This window comes from Bombus fervidus, chromosome 10, assembly GCF_041682495.2.
Source record: "Bombus fervidus isolate BK054 chromosome 10, iyBomFerv1, whole genome shotgun sequence".
Classification (NCBI taxonomy): domain Eukaryota; kingdom Metazoa; phylum Arthropoda; class Insecta; order Hymenoptera; family Apidae; genus Bombus; species Bombus fervidus.
In genome coordinates, this window is record NC_091526.1 from 10754780 (window position 1) to 10771585 (window position 16806).

The 16806-nt window shown below is 43.0% G+C and overlaps 3 protein-coding genes across 4 annotated transcripts in view; 1 reads left to right on the top strand and 2 right to left on the bottom strand.

The window, feature by feature from the left end:
* Positions 1-16806, top strand: part of LOC139991532 (uncharacterized) — a 233484-nt gene that overhangs the window by 112165 nt on the left and 104513 nt on the right. The gene's annotated exons all lie outside the window — the stretch shown is intronic.
* The window catches only part of Dtn (transmembrane protein 132C dtn), an 81275-nt gene that overhangs the window by 20777 nt on the left and 43692 nt on the right, over positions 1-16806 (bottom strand). For both annotated transcript variants that reach the window (XM_072011799.1, XM_072011800.1), the window contains one exon: positions 7304-8435. In XM_072011799.1, the coding sequence (XP_071867900.1) occupies positions 7304-8435 (1132 nt within the window). The remainder of the gene's footprint in view (positions 1-7303; positions 8436-16806) is intronic.
* Positions 8948-11488, bottom strand: Pla2 (phospholipase A2). The gene is made up of 4 exons (XM_072011803.1): positions 11214-11488; positions 10700-10859; positions 9630-9788; positions 8948-9160 (listed from the first exon to the last, which is right to left on the bottom strand). The coding sequence occupies exons 1-4, from the start codon at positions 11356-11358 to the stop codon at positions 9082-9084; spliced, it is 543 nt and encodes a 180-aa protein (XP_071867904.1). The 5' UTR covers positions 11359-11488; the 3' UTR covers positions 8948-9081.

Here is a 16806-nt window from a genome sequence, read left to right on the forward strand (position 1 = left end):
AACATCTTAGTCAGCGTTCTACTGATCTTTAACGTACGAATTTATATCTCCGAACAATTAGTCACTTGATATCAAGATCACTTTCTTCCTAGAAAACTTCATCTATATATCAGATTATGTAATAAGTTCGTTTGTATTTGTTCGAAGAAACGTTCAAGATCGTTACTATCTGGTATATAGGATATTCAGTCAACGATGTAGATTAGTCCCAAATGTTTCTTTCGTTTTACAAGGAAACAATATACTTCGTTCTATTGGAATACAAAATGGATCATACATAATTCAATGGAATAATATCAAACAAGAAACGCTAAGGATCTGTCGTTTCTTTATAAAACGAAGGAAACTTCTGGGACAACCTAATACTTGTTATACGACCTCATATATATGTCATTACTAGAATCCTTAGGGTCAAATCTGAATTGAACTCGGTGCAGCGTTCAATGAACCGCGAAACTCTCTGTGAATGCGCGTCGCATCGACGTAATATATTATAGTCTAAAAATACATAATCGATGTCTGTACCTTCAACCGGATGCCAACGCAAAGATTCTATGTCTGAAAATAAAAGGAGAAGAATAGCGAAATTTCACCATGATATTTCTGTCTAATCGAAAATTAAGTAAATTCGCTTATACTTAACAAACTTTCAATCTTGTTCCATCATAGAGTCATCGAATCTCTCTGTTCCATACGTACCATAAATTATCGACCGTTTCGCATACATCGTTTATCGAGCAGAGTTTCTCGTACGAATCAATTTCGTGCAAGGTTTCGTGTCTCTCTCTCGTGTCAGCCGGTATTCCCATAGTGATATTTCGCGACAAAAAAAATTTATCTAGTACGGCACGTAAATGGAAAGACGGGTGGAATCCTCCTCGTTCGTTTCCGCGGCGTCGCTTATCCCAAGCGATTACAAAGTACCAGATTGGAAATTGAATTTTCTCGGGCACGATGAAATATGGTCGGCGAAGGTGGCTATTCACGGGTGCGGGTTCCGTTTAGACAAATCGTTTGCCTCGGAACGGGCACCTATTATATATCGCGTTTTACTCCCCGGGAGCGATCGCGCGCGACGTCGATCATCCACTCGACGTGCCTCTCGAACGCGAGTGGTTCACGGTAACACCTCCGCTGCAAAAACCTCTGACCGGCTGTTGCTGTTTGTATATTTGAAAAATATTTTTCGCTCTGTCTGATTCGATTACGGGTCGAGGGTCATCCTGTGCGAAAGCGCGAGGCACGACGCGATAACAAAGATATATGGAACGTGACGCTAGCGAATATCAATAATACAGAGATATCCGGATGGATGAGAGGATTCGATAAAAATTAATCAAAGGAATTCGCGTTGCGAAAGAGAGCGGGGCTACGTTTCTCTCGCGTGCTTTTCGGAAGCGATATAGCGTAGCGTTTCACGATTGCTGGCAATAACGCGCGTGGTGAAAGACCCTCGTGTTCAGCCGAGCCGCAGAAATGTGCAGATCGTTCATCCGGCACGACGGTCGTCGCGTCGCTGTTTGCTGGCCAAGATTGCGATTTTAAACGATCGGCTCCGAGGAGATTGGCTCACGCGTTACGAGACGCAATATCGAGACGTTGATAATGAGAAATCTACGCACTGCGTCGACAGCGGGCGTAATTAAAACGTCCCGAAAATGGTTTATGCAGATTAATGGCAGTGGCAGCGAGCCGGCCCACTAATGCGTTTTAATTAGAAGAGCGACGTGTTACACGCGAATCTCGTGCCCCTCCACCTAATCCTCTTCGTAAAAAAATAATTAATCCGCGTCGTAATTAAACGCGACCACGGTCATCAAAGGAAAGCGTACTCTTTCGTGCGAGTACAAGGATCGAGACGAGAATCTTTGTCGCGACTAACGTGCTTTTTAATCGAGTACAGTGATATGACATACGTAATATAATGAGCCGAGGAACAAAAAATTGTACAATATCTTATAACTATAATCTCGTACGCTTTGTGCTATCGTTCGCAGAAGATACTTGCGATATAGAAGCCAATTGTTTCTTTTTTATCAAACTTCTCTTATGAATCGCATTATCGGTATAAGCGGCTCTGCGTTCAAGATTCATTAATAGGTCTTCGAGCATATCAGGAGCATGACGGTTGTTATTTGTGATACGATATTTCATTGTAACGATTTCATTGTATAGATATGCGTATATCTCGAGTTGCATATTACCTCGAAGTTGCAGATGATACACTTAGAGACCTGGAACTTCTTGCAAACTCGAGTTCTGCTGGTAGAATGACGTATCTAAATTCATGACAAATAATTTGGCACAAAGCGTCTTAATATCTCGACTCGTAAAGCGACTTATACACCACAGCGTTTAGAATTTAGAGGATTCGCGTATGCCGTATACCGTATCTTTTTACGCTGTTCATACGCATACCTACATCCGTACGTACATCTACCTAAAAGGATTACTACTCGTAAATGAATAAGTAAGTTAATTTCCAGTTCGTGTGGCGACGGAACGACGCGTTTAAACATTTACAGGTGAGTATCCGTAAACGAAGTTAGGAAAAAGAAGAGGAAGGTAAGGCAGCAGGGCGCTATCGAACGTGGCAAATGTCGAGACGACTCGATCGGTAGCTCCGTCACGAAACGGAAAAAAGCTCGTCGTTCGCGGCCACTCGAAAGGACATTTGCCTGGCGTCGCGACGCCAGCTTGGCTACGTTCTAGCCGAGTCTTCGCTCCCGAGAATTCACGCTCCAGTTACGTGACCGGGTCACGAGGTCGGTGTTACGGGGAAGTTACGATGCGCGAGGATAGCTGCCGTCTATCCGACGCCACGTCGGATAAATATCAATGCACTCCTCTCTTCCCGACCGATTCGCCTTCGTGCCACCAATGGAATAGCGGCTCGCGTTGTTCGCGGTTCGTTTGCGGAGGCTTCGTTCGCCGCGCGAGAAACGAGAACTCGATTGGCGCCGTGAGTTTTTCTTAGCCCGAAGGCTACAGCAGGAAAATCTGATAAGTCACATTGTTCGATTCTTACGAGAAAGTTTAACAATTTCAAACTAAAACTGTGCTTTTATTTGACTTTACACCTAAACGTATATATTCTACCTCTTTGGTGATTTTGATTAGATAGAAGATAGAACGATATCAGCAGGTCGCGCGTCTTCACGGTTACAGTGACTGCGAGAAATATCGATAGATATTGTTATTTTCGAAAGGAATGTTATTTTTATCAGCTTCTACGTTCCATACGTTCCATGTTCAATGGCGATACGACAAAATGTGATCGAATACCTTCCACTTGTTTTCGTACGTAGTATCGCCGTAACATCGGTAGCGCTGTAACTTATGCGGAACATCTTGCGTAGATACGTATGTTTTTCTGTTGAAATCCTCACCCTCGAGTTATCCCATAGGCAGAAAAAGAAATTCAAAAACATTATCCCCGTGGAAACGGGGACGCGAGAGATAGGGAATTTTTGCGAGTTCGACGAAACGCAACGAAGGGAATTTTACGTGGTCGCGTGTTTCTCGTTTTGTTATTTCTCCGACGGGTGAAAATGCGCAGCTACATTTTCAACGTTTGTTCTACGTCGTTGTTCTCCGCTTTGGGGTCAGGTAATATCCTTGTTTTTTTTTTTTTTTTTTTTTTTTTTGTAGCACGCGAGCAGAACTGTAATTGGAACGAATCATTTTTCCTACGGTGCTCTAATGTTCCCACGTTACCTTTATAGTTTCGATATACGCGACGGAAAACGCAATCGTTTGCAGCGTCCGAGGCGCAGCGAAATCGATACGTGCGACCGGTGTGCACGACGTGGACAATCGCGAGTGTGAATTATCGAGAGACCGTCTCTCCGATACAAAATAGAATCTAGCGGCGCTACGATTCCGGTCAAGGGACAAAGCGCTCGTTAATTCGATAGACGATGCAAAACAAGCGGTAGATTCGATTTGTGTGCCTGCCGACCGAGTAGATAAGTCTTCCGCTTCGGCCCCGTTCTCGTACTAGCGTACATCAACGCTGCGGAGATCGATAGGGAGTTTTCAGCTTGGCCAAGGGGAACGAGAACAGCAGCTCGTCTTTTTTCAAATCGAATTACACCTGGTCGAGGTCGATTATTCGAAGCAAACGAACCCTCCGAGTTAATTAAGTTAACCTCGTGTCGGCTGGAAATTAGGGTTACGAAAGGTTGCGGCAGGTTAGTCGCGATATTCACGCGCGAGAGAAAAGGCTAGTCGTCCCTGACAAGAGAAGGGTAAACGCGCTAGTCCCCGGTAGGGAGAGAACGAGAATTGGCCGGCTTTTGAAAAGGAACGTCCACGCAAAAAAGGAACAGTGGTGAGCTTAGTTTGCCCTCGACGCGAAATCAACCCCCTGTTCGGGACGCGGAATGACAGCAAGCGTTTCGTCCATGCAATTACAAGTCCGAATCAAGTTATTTCCGCGGGGCCATCGACTGGCATTTACATACAAATCGGCGACGTGCAAAACGGCTGGTATCGGGACGATCTCGACAGGCGAGGGAAGCTTGCCGGATCGCGTTGACGAACGACCGGTGTCGGGCAACGGCCACAATTTATTCAATGACCGGTACGGCTGGCGATCGATCCCGTAACGAAACGACGCGACGTCCCGACCGATTGCGCAACCGGTACATCGCGAGGAACGTTCGCTCGATTAAGCATCAACGTGTCACCGATAATTCGGCCGATAATTATGATCGAAACCGAGAAACGCCCAGTTGGATACGGTTTCGTTGCACGTACACGATATTTTCGAGAGAACCACGGCATTTGGCCAATATCGCGGTCGCAACAGCTGTAAACGTGTAGCCGCAAGCGGGCGCCGATTATATAAAATTCCTGGCTGACGTTGGAAGCCGATATCGTGAAAATAAAAGCAGGATTCCTCGAGAAAGTGTCGAGGCCACGGTACATAAAATAAATCGACGTTTTTCAGATAAGACTCGAGGACACGAGCACAAATTCTTTTATCACGCGAGATATGGACGCGTGTGCAAACTTCTTCCGTAATCGAATTTCTAAGCGGGTGAAGATAGCGCTCTTGATTTCTCGTTAAAGGGATAGGCTTAATCCCAACCAGAGCGCGAATCGTCTTGCTGAAACTAATTTCGCACCAAGCTATTCCTCGATACGATCTAATTTCTATTCTCGCATATCGATCGAAACGCGTTTCATTTTAATGCGCCCGGGGTTTTCTTTTAGAAACCTTTTAGAGAGACAAAAAGAAAGAAAGAGAGAGAGAGAGAGAGAGAGAGAGAGATTGAAAACGAAAAAATTGCCTGCGGGAAATTGATTCGATCTAAGCGATAGATTTCCACCAAAGCACAGCTCTTGAAAATCTAGACTTTCCTCAACATACATGCACGCCAATCCGGCTTAAGAAGCATCGTTTCGCGTGTACAATACGAAACCCCTTTTCCACCTACTTTAACAGAAGGCGCGACTGTTTCTTGTATTCATAGAATCAGGTCCATGGGACTGGCTGGTCCATGAATCTAACCAGGCTTTTTCAACGAGTCAGCTTCGATAGCAATTATCAAGCAACGATGTCGGGTTAGAAAAAGGGGTCATGGTAGAGAATTGTTGAAAGAGCCTGATTGTCGTGGTGCAGCTCGCGAATCGCTTATGCGAGCACGAACGAAACGTCGGTGACAAGGAGCAGGAAACTGTTGGAGAGTTTACTAACAATGGAAAAGTTGTAACTTTACGCGAGGTGCTTGACAATTCATCCAATTAGAAAATTCCTGTTCCTCCTCTTCGTTCCAGATCTTTTTTCCATGCCACTCCCGCTACTCTCCCGAGGGGTGCATTAAGACAGTTTCGCTCGCGTGGACGAAAAACGGACGAACGAGCGAGCAAAATAAATTTCAGGAGCTAGCAGAATCTTTGCCGTATCTTAACGGTGTATTTTCCGAGCGACGTTGCGTGCAGGAAAACGAAAAATCGAATGGAAGTTGGCAAGTATGTTCGAACATCGATTATCTTGAACTTGAAACGAGGACAAAACGAAAAAGCCCTGCGAACGCTCGACTCTACGCGCGATCTCGAGCTGCTCGTTTCGTCTGGCAAGTTTCCCTGTTGCGAAAACGTGCTTCGTCTTTTTCGTAATTACTTTTCCAACGGCTCGTAATTACGTACAAAAGAAGCGCAACGAATTCGAACAGCTCCGCCGTTATCGCTAATTCGCTATTATGTAACTAACTTCCCAATGGAACGGGTAACCGCGTCTCTCGCCGCGAGATTCAACGTTTAAAATATTTTTAACCGCTTTACGATGTAATGCAGTTTCATCGCGATTCGCAGTAATCCACCTGATATAGAGGAAACTCTCGCGGTACAGAATAATACAGTTCTACGTTCCGTATTCCACGGTCGTATTGTTCGTTAAATTTTTCCTAATTTTCTGAAGCGTTAAATGTATATTTTTTACACATTATTTTATACGTGTTTTATTTCCTTCTATCAAGTTCCATTTATAACGTAAGTCGCTTTTTTCAAATTTGGATTTTGCCAGCCCACTTTTGGCACCAATTTTAGCGAAACTAACGAATGAAACACACCTTCCCCGTCGTGTACAAACCCCCGCTATTGAATTAGAACCGCTTCAATAGGTTTCATTTTTTCAGTAAATTTGCAAGACGCGTTGTAATAATAAAATTCATTGACTAAGCTAAGGTGTTACACATATAAATAGCAACTCGTAGCTCCGTTATCAGAAACTTCGCGTTCTCATTATTTTGCTACATATTCAGAATTTTTATCTTCAAATCGGTTAATGCAGTTATATGCACTCGCTAGACATTTTCGACGACGTTCAAATCGGGTAAATTGTTTGAGAATATTTCGATGGATATTTCTCGAAACAATGTAGGCGAATCGTTGCTACGTATACTACGTTCTTTCATCATCTACGTAATTAACGCTAATAATTTGCGCAACTAAAAACAGTTCGCCCTTTGTCCGACCTAATATCAGGTCGTCCGAAAAGTTTCTTTCGTTTCATAAGGAAACAATAGATGCAAAACATTTTTCGCTTTATATTATTTTATCGAATTACGTATGATCCATTTAGTTCCATCGAGACAAAGATCACAACGTTCGACAGATTAAATTTCATGCTTGTATAAAAATTCGTCTGTAAAAGAAAGACACTTTTCGGACAACCTGATACACTGCTCGAACGATTAAAGAATTATTTCCGCGTCAAAAGCGCAATTTCCGCGTGTGGTCCTAATCAAATCGACGACTCTTCGTGCGAAGGACTAGCAAAGAAACGATCTCTCACCTGAGATACACAGCGATCACGATCAGTGGCCTTTCCTGTCTCGGATCGGTAACCTTGGACGGATGCAGGAACGCTGGAACGTGTAACCGAGACCTCGGATAAAGGGGCCCGTGGGGCACCAGGAGCGTTAGCGAATCGTCGGCCTTGAGCTCCTTGTAATCGGCCCGGTTCGGAGCCAGAGGTACCTGACCTAGTGGCGTGACAGGCTGAATCTGAACTCTGGGTCTGCAGAAGCCAGCCCCGTTGTCAGGCGAGCCAGCCTCCTCTGCTCGTGGCTCGAGCACGGAGTAAGCTACCTGCACGAGCCTGGGCAGGCTCTTGGCGACCTTGACCCGGCCAGAAGCGTCCGGAGGAGGTAACGGTGCCCACCAATCGGCTGGTATGGTGATCTGCGCCAAACAGACACCGTTCTCTCCATCGGGGCTGCACGCTGCCGTTAGCGCGGAAGAGGACGAAGAACTAGAGGAAGAGGAGGAAGAGGAGTACGAGGAGGAAGAGGAAGAGGAAGAGGAAGAGGAAGAGGAAGAAGAAGAAGAAGAAGAAGAAGACGAGGAAGAGGAATAGGGTCTGCCATTGTTGTTCCTGTTGGCAGTGCTCCTCGATGGAGCGGCCAAGCTCGCGTGCAGGACCACACAGACTCTTTGATGTCGAGCGAGAAGCAACTGACGCCTTCCGCCTGCCTCGCTTCCGGCGTGAAAGAGTACTCTTAGCACGGGCGAGTCACGAGGCACGCTGTTTCCAACCAGATGAGCGGACATGTCCAGATGACGCGCACCTAACTCCTGCGCGTCCAGAATCGTCGCCGCTGTTAGGTTTCGCCTCGTTTCCGGGCCTGGTAACGCGTCCAACGGATCTGGAACTATGTAGCGAGCCGGTACGGTCTGTTTCGTGCTAAATGGCCCATAGGTCGCCCGAACGGACACCGGCTCGCTCGTCTGAAACACCGTGAATTTGTCTCTCGAGAGTACGGAGCCTGGCGGTGGAGACAGGACCCCGTTAGATAACGTGCCCGTCGATGGAGATATCGACGAGATAGAATCCCCTCGAACAGGATAGTATTGCCTCGGTATGTGCTTCAAGAAAAATCCCCCATCCTTGTTCTCGAAGTGAACCTCCACCGAGGCAGCCACGTCTGAAACCAAATAATAATTTGAATTGGTAACGACGAATGGATAAGAGTTACGAATGGAGACAGGCTTGCGGTTAACACGACCGCGGATAAATGTTCGACGGAGAGAAAATATGTTGCGAGAAGAGCTACGTTGGTTCGGAGATCGAAAGACAACCACTCGATCGAGCACTTGCAAACTTTGCGAACCACTTCGTGTATGGAAGGTTCAAGTTATCTATAGCCACGTACAGGTCACTGTTTCTAATTAAACTCGTGTCTAAACTATGCTCTTCTGCTTTTTATTGTTACGTTTTTTAATAGGCTCGCTACCGGAATCATATACGCAGAGTTGAAATATTCATGGTTTAACTTTGAAAATATAGCGCATTATTATTAAATATATCGCATCTCGCTTCGTCGCTCTTCCCCTGTTTCGATGTAATTTTCATTTTTTTTTTCTTTTTTTTTTACAACCCTTTTCCTCCGTACGAGAGCTACGCGCGTAAAAGGAATTCAACTTTTTCACCATGTCGTAAGTTTGATAGGGTGGAATATTTATTTTTATGCAGCCAATTTACAACTTTATTACAAGTTTAGGTACAATATCGTTACAATATAATATTTTTGAAGATATTCGACGTCGTTCTTAAGGTCTGCTGCATTTCCCTTAGTACGAAAGTACGTCGAACCACTGGTACTTCTTCGGAGCATTTGTATCGAACTCGTACTCCTTACAACGTCTTAAGCTGTAATTGTAAGAAGATCCCCTTTAACATTGGAAGAGATCATTGCAAGAAAGCCTTCGTTAAAATTACTTGGGTCGAAATTTCTGCGCGATTATTTCTTTGATAGACGAATACTTGCGACGGATCTGCGAGGCTGCATCACGCGTAATAAATTCTTCTGCGACAAGTTGAGTATGAAGTTTCACGATAAAGCAAATGAAATTTTAGAAATTAATTCTACAAATCATAAGTTGCTTCGTTACCCTATTTGATTTGAAATTGTAAAATTCCAAAAAGCAGATCGGTAACGTGGAAATTGTAACTTTTTCATTCGCATATTTTTTTCATCCATTATTTGATGAATTACTGCGCACGAGAATAAAAAGTTATTTTTCCATGCTCTGCTCTCTGTTCGCTAACTTTCACTGCTCTCTGTGACAACTCACGAGAAAAAAATGATTCGTTTGCGTCGACCAGTAATTACACTTACATGGTAGATTTGACTTTGCATTTCACGATAGGATAATCCAATCGGAAGCATTGCGTTCCTAAGAAGGTGAAATAGGTCCTTCCTACAAGCGCGGCACTAACAGTATCCCCCGAGTTGTGAAGACAACGGCGGAACTCTTCGTCACACTCGCAGTCTAACCTGTTGAACAAATTTCAAATCCGATCTTCCATTTTCTCATCGTTTTCCCGTATCAACGTTTCACTCTCGTTTCCCTTTGTTTCTCGAAACGTTCACGATCAATCGTTCGTAGTCGAAGCAACGTTTGAAATTTAATTCCAACATGTTCATACACCATAAATTATCTTCACGAGTTGTTTAAAGTTTAAACGTATTTTTCTACCTTTAGAATAAATAATAGCCAATAATTTATACTCCTGTGTATTATGCTTCTACGGTTTGACTAGAAAAGTAAGAAACACCCTGTATAATAAAGCTGAAAAAAATCGAATAAAATTGAACGTCGATAGCAGCTCTACGTAAGATCGGAAAGGAGTGCACGAGTGTAATTTCCCATTTTCCCAGCAGTATCTCACGAGCAATTGTTCGTTGTACGAATTCGACGGGCAACAGCTTCTGCTACTGACTCGACTAGAGTTCGATATTCACGGCGAGTGATTCACGCGATGTAGAATCTGACTCGGCACGCCTACAAGTCGCGCGCAACGTTACGCCTAATCGCGCGCAATTTCTCATCGAATGCTGGACATTTGGTCGATTCTGGACAAAAATACCGAGTGGGCGTTCACTCGAATCCGATATTACCGCGATCGTTAACACTCTCGGCTGGTTTTATGATAAAGGTTGAATCGACCCGAACGTTGGTTGGCTTCTAGTTTGAAAACTGATATTCGAGACTTTATCTACGCCCGGGGAAAATGTGCACGAGAAAGGGCATCGCTTCGAGGAAGAACTAATTTAAAAACGGCCGCCTCAAGACGCGACCTCGCCAGAAAAGAAACATCTCTGTGGTTCAGCACCGATGCCGCGGGCTTCGCGGTAAAAAGAACTGCGGGCAAAGCGTAAAGGATAAGAAGAAAATTGGAAAAAACCTCGTATAATCAGCGGGATTAGTTAATCCGTGTTTAGAGCCGTGAGCCTCGATTATATCGGGACACATGTCGTGAGTTCGGCAGCATGCGTCCGTTTCCTTCCATGATCCTAATTCGTTCGTTCCATTTGCTATGTTACCATTTCCGCACCATAATGTTCCTGGTGAAAGGAAATATAAGCTTATATAGAGGACATTTTTCTTCGCGAAATTCTGGAGAATCGAAAATGAGGAAAACTACAATAGCGATGCGACGCCGTTCATCTATCAGGACGTGGTTACAATGAATGCGTGTTCTGACGGGATTTTCTGCTAACGAACACGAGCACGTCAGAATGGTCCGTCACACGATACGTCGGATGATTCGATTCATTAAAAGAATGTAACCGCTGGATTTACTCTGTTCGTTCGTCGGTTTGGGTCTTGGACGAAAATGATGTTTCGCTGTGGATGAAATGCAGGAATGTGGACGGCAAAACGCATGTTCAAAGCGTAAAGTCCAAATTTGCCTTTACCTGGGTATATTATCCTGTCCGATACTTCTACCATTTCACTGTCAGCAAGTGGATAGACGTCTCTGAACGTAATATGCTGAAATGCGTGGACAGAGACGTGGAGGCAAAGCCAGAGAGTGAAAACGCACAACTCCAGAGTCCGCATGGTACACGTGGAACAGTAGGCGCAAAAAAGAATGAAAGATGAAGAAGGCGGAGGTCTAAATCGGCTCGAGAGAATGCCGAGGAGCAGGACGAAGAGCGATTTCTTCCGATGGTGCTCAGGGTACAAGCGCACACTTGGCTATTCCTTACACTTATATGAGAACGCACCCTCTATTTACGACCTAGTTTCATTGTTCCTAATCGTGGAAATTACGTTTGGGCGACGCGATAATCGACCAACAAAATTTTAAAATGCCGGAAAGCGAGTACGGAAGCGAACGTGTAATGCATCGAATTTGGACAAATCCTGGAATCACGACAGGAATTTGAAATGGTCCGAAACGTGCATAAATTTAATTGCTACCAGACGTAATTTATGCACGAAGTTAAAAGGTAAACAGCATATGTTGCGTGCGTTTCGTGATAGTCATTATCTTTCTGTTACACATATAGAATATATAGGTCATTATTTTCGATTAAAACTCGTGTCTAAACTACGCTTTTCCGACTTTTTAATCTTTTAACACATTCGCTCCTGAATATTCGTAATCTAATCTGAAAAGTATATTGCATTATTTAATATATCATACACAAGTATAAATAACAAAATAAGATTTATTCGCATCCATTATAGTGGCGAATGTGTTCATAATTTTATGTGATATGAACTTTTTATTATCGATTTGTATCTTTAAAGTACACGAATGTATGTTACTCGTCAATAAAATAACTATAGATATTTTTTATTATATTCTTCAAAATACTTTACCTTATCGTGGGTTTTCTGGAAAACTTTATAACATAATATATGTTTGCACACGGCAAGTTTATTTTGTGATAGAATACGTGTTTCAATCATTTTCTTGAACGTTTAAAAGATATTATTACGATTAATTATACAGTCGAATATTAATCAAGTTGAACCAAACGAGTAAATTAATATTACTCGTTTCTCACAAAGCGTCGTTTATTTATCGCCAATTTTCAAAAGTCTTGTATCTTCGAATCTATCAGATTATTCTCTTCTTCGATCATTTCGTATTAAAAAACTTCTCTTTAGCTACCAAACGACACGGTAGATAGTAAGTCAACTATACGTATTTATCCTGCATGGTCTTCGAATATAGATTTATCGTGATCTTCGTCAATTACATCGAATAGATATTCTTTATTATGCAATCTAGATAAAGCGTTCGATCAAACTTGGCGTGCAACATTTTCTCCATGCACGTTTAGCTTGTAACGAATGAAAATTAATTTCGTATATTTCCCGGCGTGATCTTCAAATGTACATTTATCACGTTTTTTCGTCCGAGCTCCAAATATTTCAACGTACTTCGAACAGATAGATATTCGCCCGTGTACAGCCTAGGCAGCCAAACAGTCTCGTCAAAATCCATGTGCAACGCTTCTGCATACACATTCAGCTTATATTAAGAGGCTAAATTAGTTTCATAAAATCCGCGCATTTTCCTTCGCGCCTTAATAAATCCCCGATATAGCAGCATGTTTATATTAAAAGCAAGTAATTCTGCGAATTTATAAGCTGCGTTAAATTAACATAGAAACGAACACGGTGAAGCACTTTGAGCCCGCGAGTCCAGAAACTCGAAACATCGTTCGATTCTGTCTCGGAAGCAACGACGCTGTCCAGCTTATTACACCAGGGAATCTCTCGTTCCGAGCCGAGATGTTCCGATAAAGATTTGCCAGATAAAAGTTCGAGTGGAAAGTCGTGTAGAAATATCAACGATTTCCCAGATACCACGTCATTTGCCTATTATAGTATAGCCAGTATGGCATTATAGTATCGGGCCGCTCGAGGCAGCACTCCGTTTCTTCCATAAATCGAAAAATTCGTTTCGCCAGACTGGTCGAGAGACACGGGACAGTCTCGATAAAGCGTAGTTGGGGAATATTTCTTTCGCTGAAACAAAGTTCGCGTACTTATCCGCGTTCGAAAGTTCACACAGGTAAGCGGGAGAAATTGTAAATCGGCGGGGCGAGGCGTGGCGTGGCTCGTGGCGTGGCGCGGCTGCGCTCGATCCGGACATAAATTTCCAGGGAAATCCTCCACTAAGCGCCAGGTGCCCGCACACCCTCTCGCGTAAAATGGAGGAAAACGCGCGGAAAGCCGAGACCAATTCAACTCTGCTCGCTTATCTTTTGCGCTACTCGCTCGTTGCTGTGTGCTTCTCCCGTTTCCATGTAATTTCCTTCTTTTTTTTTTTTTTACCACTCTTCCCCTCCGTACGAGAGCTACGCGCGCAAAAGAAACTCGTTTATCTCGCTCGTCAACGTTTCCGCCATGTCGTACGTCCGATACGGTGCGACATTTATTTTTATGCAACTGTTTTGCGCCTTTATTACAAGTTTAAGGTAGAATATTGATCCCTTCGAAGATACTCGATATCGTCCTTATGATTTGCCGAGGTATCATTAGTATTCGGATAAATCGGACCACTGGTACTTTTTCGGAGTAACTGTAATTGTAAGAAGCTGCCCCCTAAAGTTGTAAGAGATCGTTGCAAGAAAGTTTTCGTCAAAATTACTTGGGTCGAAATTCCTGCGCGATTATTTCTTCGATAGACGAATACTTGCGACGGATCTGCGAGGCTGCGTCACACGTAATAAATTCTTCTGCGACAAGTCGAGTATCAGGTTTGACGATAAAGCAAATGAAACTTTAGAAATTAATTCCACAAATCACAAGTTATTTCCATGTTTTATTTGAAATTGTAAAATTCCCAAGAATAAATCAGCAACACAGAAATTGTAACTTTTTAATTCACTGATTTCACTATTTGATGAATTATTGTACGAGAGAATAAACAGTTATTTGCTCATGTTCTGCTCTCCATTCGTTAACCTTTCGTGCTGTCTGTGAGAACACGAGAAAAGATCGTTCGTCTGCATCGAACGATAATTACACTTACATCAAGGATCTGGTTTTACACAGTACGATAGGATAATCCAGTCGAAAGCATTTCGTTAACACGAAAGTGAAATACGTTTCTACTACTAGCTTGACACTAATTGTTTCCCGCGAATTGTGAAGACAACGGCGAAACTCTTCGTCACAGTCGCAACTTAACCCGTTCTACGAATGTCCAATCCGATCTTCCATTTACTTATCTTTCTATATCAACTCTCCATCGTTCCGCGTTACCATTGAAACGTCCGTGATTAACCGCTTGCGTTCGAAGGGACATTTAAAATTTAATTCCAATTAGTTCACAGTCGAATAAACCATTTTTAAAAGTTGTTTAAAATTTTAACGTTTCTCTATATCTTCAGCATAAATAATAGACACTTCGTACTGTTGTGTATTATATTCCTATGATTTGAATAGAAAAGTAAGAAAGCCTTTGTACGTTGAAATCGAAAAGAAGAAAACAAATGAAACGGAACGTCCATAGCGGTTCTACATAAGATCGCAAAGGGTTGCCCGAGATAGAGTATGATTTCCCATTTTCCTGGAAGAATCTCGCAAGAAACTGATCGCTGTACTAATTCGACGGACGACAAAGAGTTTCTGACTCTGACTTGGCTAGAGTACGACATTCACAGCGAATGATTCACGCGAGGTAGCATCCGACTAGGCACGCCTACAAATCGCGCGCAGCGTTACGCCTAAACGCTTAATTTCTCATTCAATACTGGACATTCGGTCGATTCCGGACAAAAATTCTATGTGGGCGTTCACGCGAACTCTGTGTTACCGCGATCGTTAACATTCGCCTGCTTCTATGATTAAAGTTGAATCGTTGAACGACGCGGACGTTGACTGCGTATGATTTGCAAACCGACGTTACAGTCTTCCTCTGTCATCTACTCTGGGAAAATCGTGCATTCCTTGTGAGAAAAACCATCGCCCCGCTATTCCGAGGAAGAACAACTGATTCAAAGCGGTTGCCTGAAGATGCGTTCGCGCAAAGAAAGAAACGTCTCTCTGATTCAGCACCGATGCCGCGAGCATCGCGGTAAAAAGAAGTTTGAGAAAAGCGTAGAGGATGAAGAACAAAGTTGGAAAGAAGCTGGTATAATCGGTAGAATTATATAATCCGTGTTTAGTGCCACGATTAGATCGGTACACGAATCCCGAGTTCGCCAGCATGTGTCCGTTTCATTCCCTTACATCCCCGTTTTCTAGGCTGATTTATTGTCGTATCCGCAATATAACGTTCCTGGCGGAAGGAAGTATAAGAACACGAATAACGAATAGCTTCCTTCACGAAATTCTTAAGTGCTGGAAATGATGAAAACTATCGTAGCGATGTGACGCTGTTCTTCCTCTATCGGGACATGATTACAGTGAATGCGTGTTCTGATAGAACGTCGTTCTAACGTCAGGATGATCCACTGAATTTATCAAATGTACGTAAGGGTTTTACTGGCTTTGCTTCGTTTAATTCATCGATTTGGGTGACCGTCTTGGACGAAAATGATCATTCACGGTGGATGAAAACTCCGCGATGCACTTCCATAGCGTAAAGTCCGCTGATGGTCTTATCACTTCATCGTCAGCAAATCTCTGAACATAACACGCTGATGCGTGCGAAGAGAGAAGTGGAAGGAGAGCCAGAGAGCGAGAACGCACGATAACTCCAGGATCCGCATGGTACACGTTGATCGGCAGGCGGAAAAAGTGGCGAAAATAAAGAAGATGGAGGTCCAAAGACTCGGAAAATGCCGAAAAGCAGGGCTAAATGCGGTTGCTTCCGACCATGAACAGAATATAAGTGCACGCTTGGCTATTGCTTAGGCTTATATAAGGAAATATGTCCCATTTGCGAGGCAATTTCAGCGCCACTGATCGTGGAAATTACGTTCGGTCGATGCGATAATTTGCCAATAAAATTTGTAAACGTCGCGAAGTAAGTACGAAAATGGACGTGTGATGGAACAAATTTGAAATGAATCATCGAATCACGACAGGATTGTGGAATGGCACGAAACGTGCATAAATTTATCTACAAGTTAAAACAACGTGCGTTATGTGCGGTTCGTGATGGGTATTATCTTTCGGTTATACACATAGAATATATAGTACATTATTTTCGATTAACCTCGTGTATAAACTACAGCCTCTCGTTTTTCCTTTTTTCTTTTTTCGTTTTTTGGCACTTTCATTTCCCGCGTCATATTAAACAAAATATTCCTACTCTGTACTCTAAAAAGTACATCGTATTATTAAATATATTGTATATAAGTACAAGAAACAAAATACGATCTGTTTCCATCGATGATAATAGCGAATGTATTCATAATCTTTTATTATCCATTTATATCTTCAACGTGCGCGAATATAAATTGCTCGATAATAAAACATCTACAGATATCATTTATAATATTATTAAAAACACTTTTATGAATATCCAAAATAGCCAAACAGTCTCGTAAAAATCCATGCGCATCCACTTTCTGCTTATATAAACACTTCGCCGCC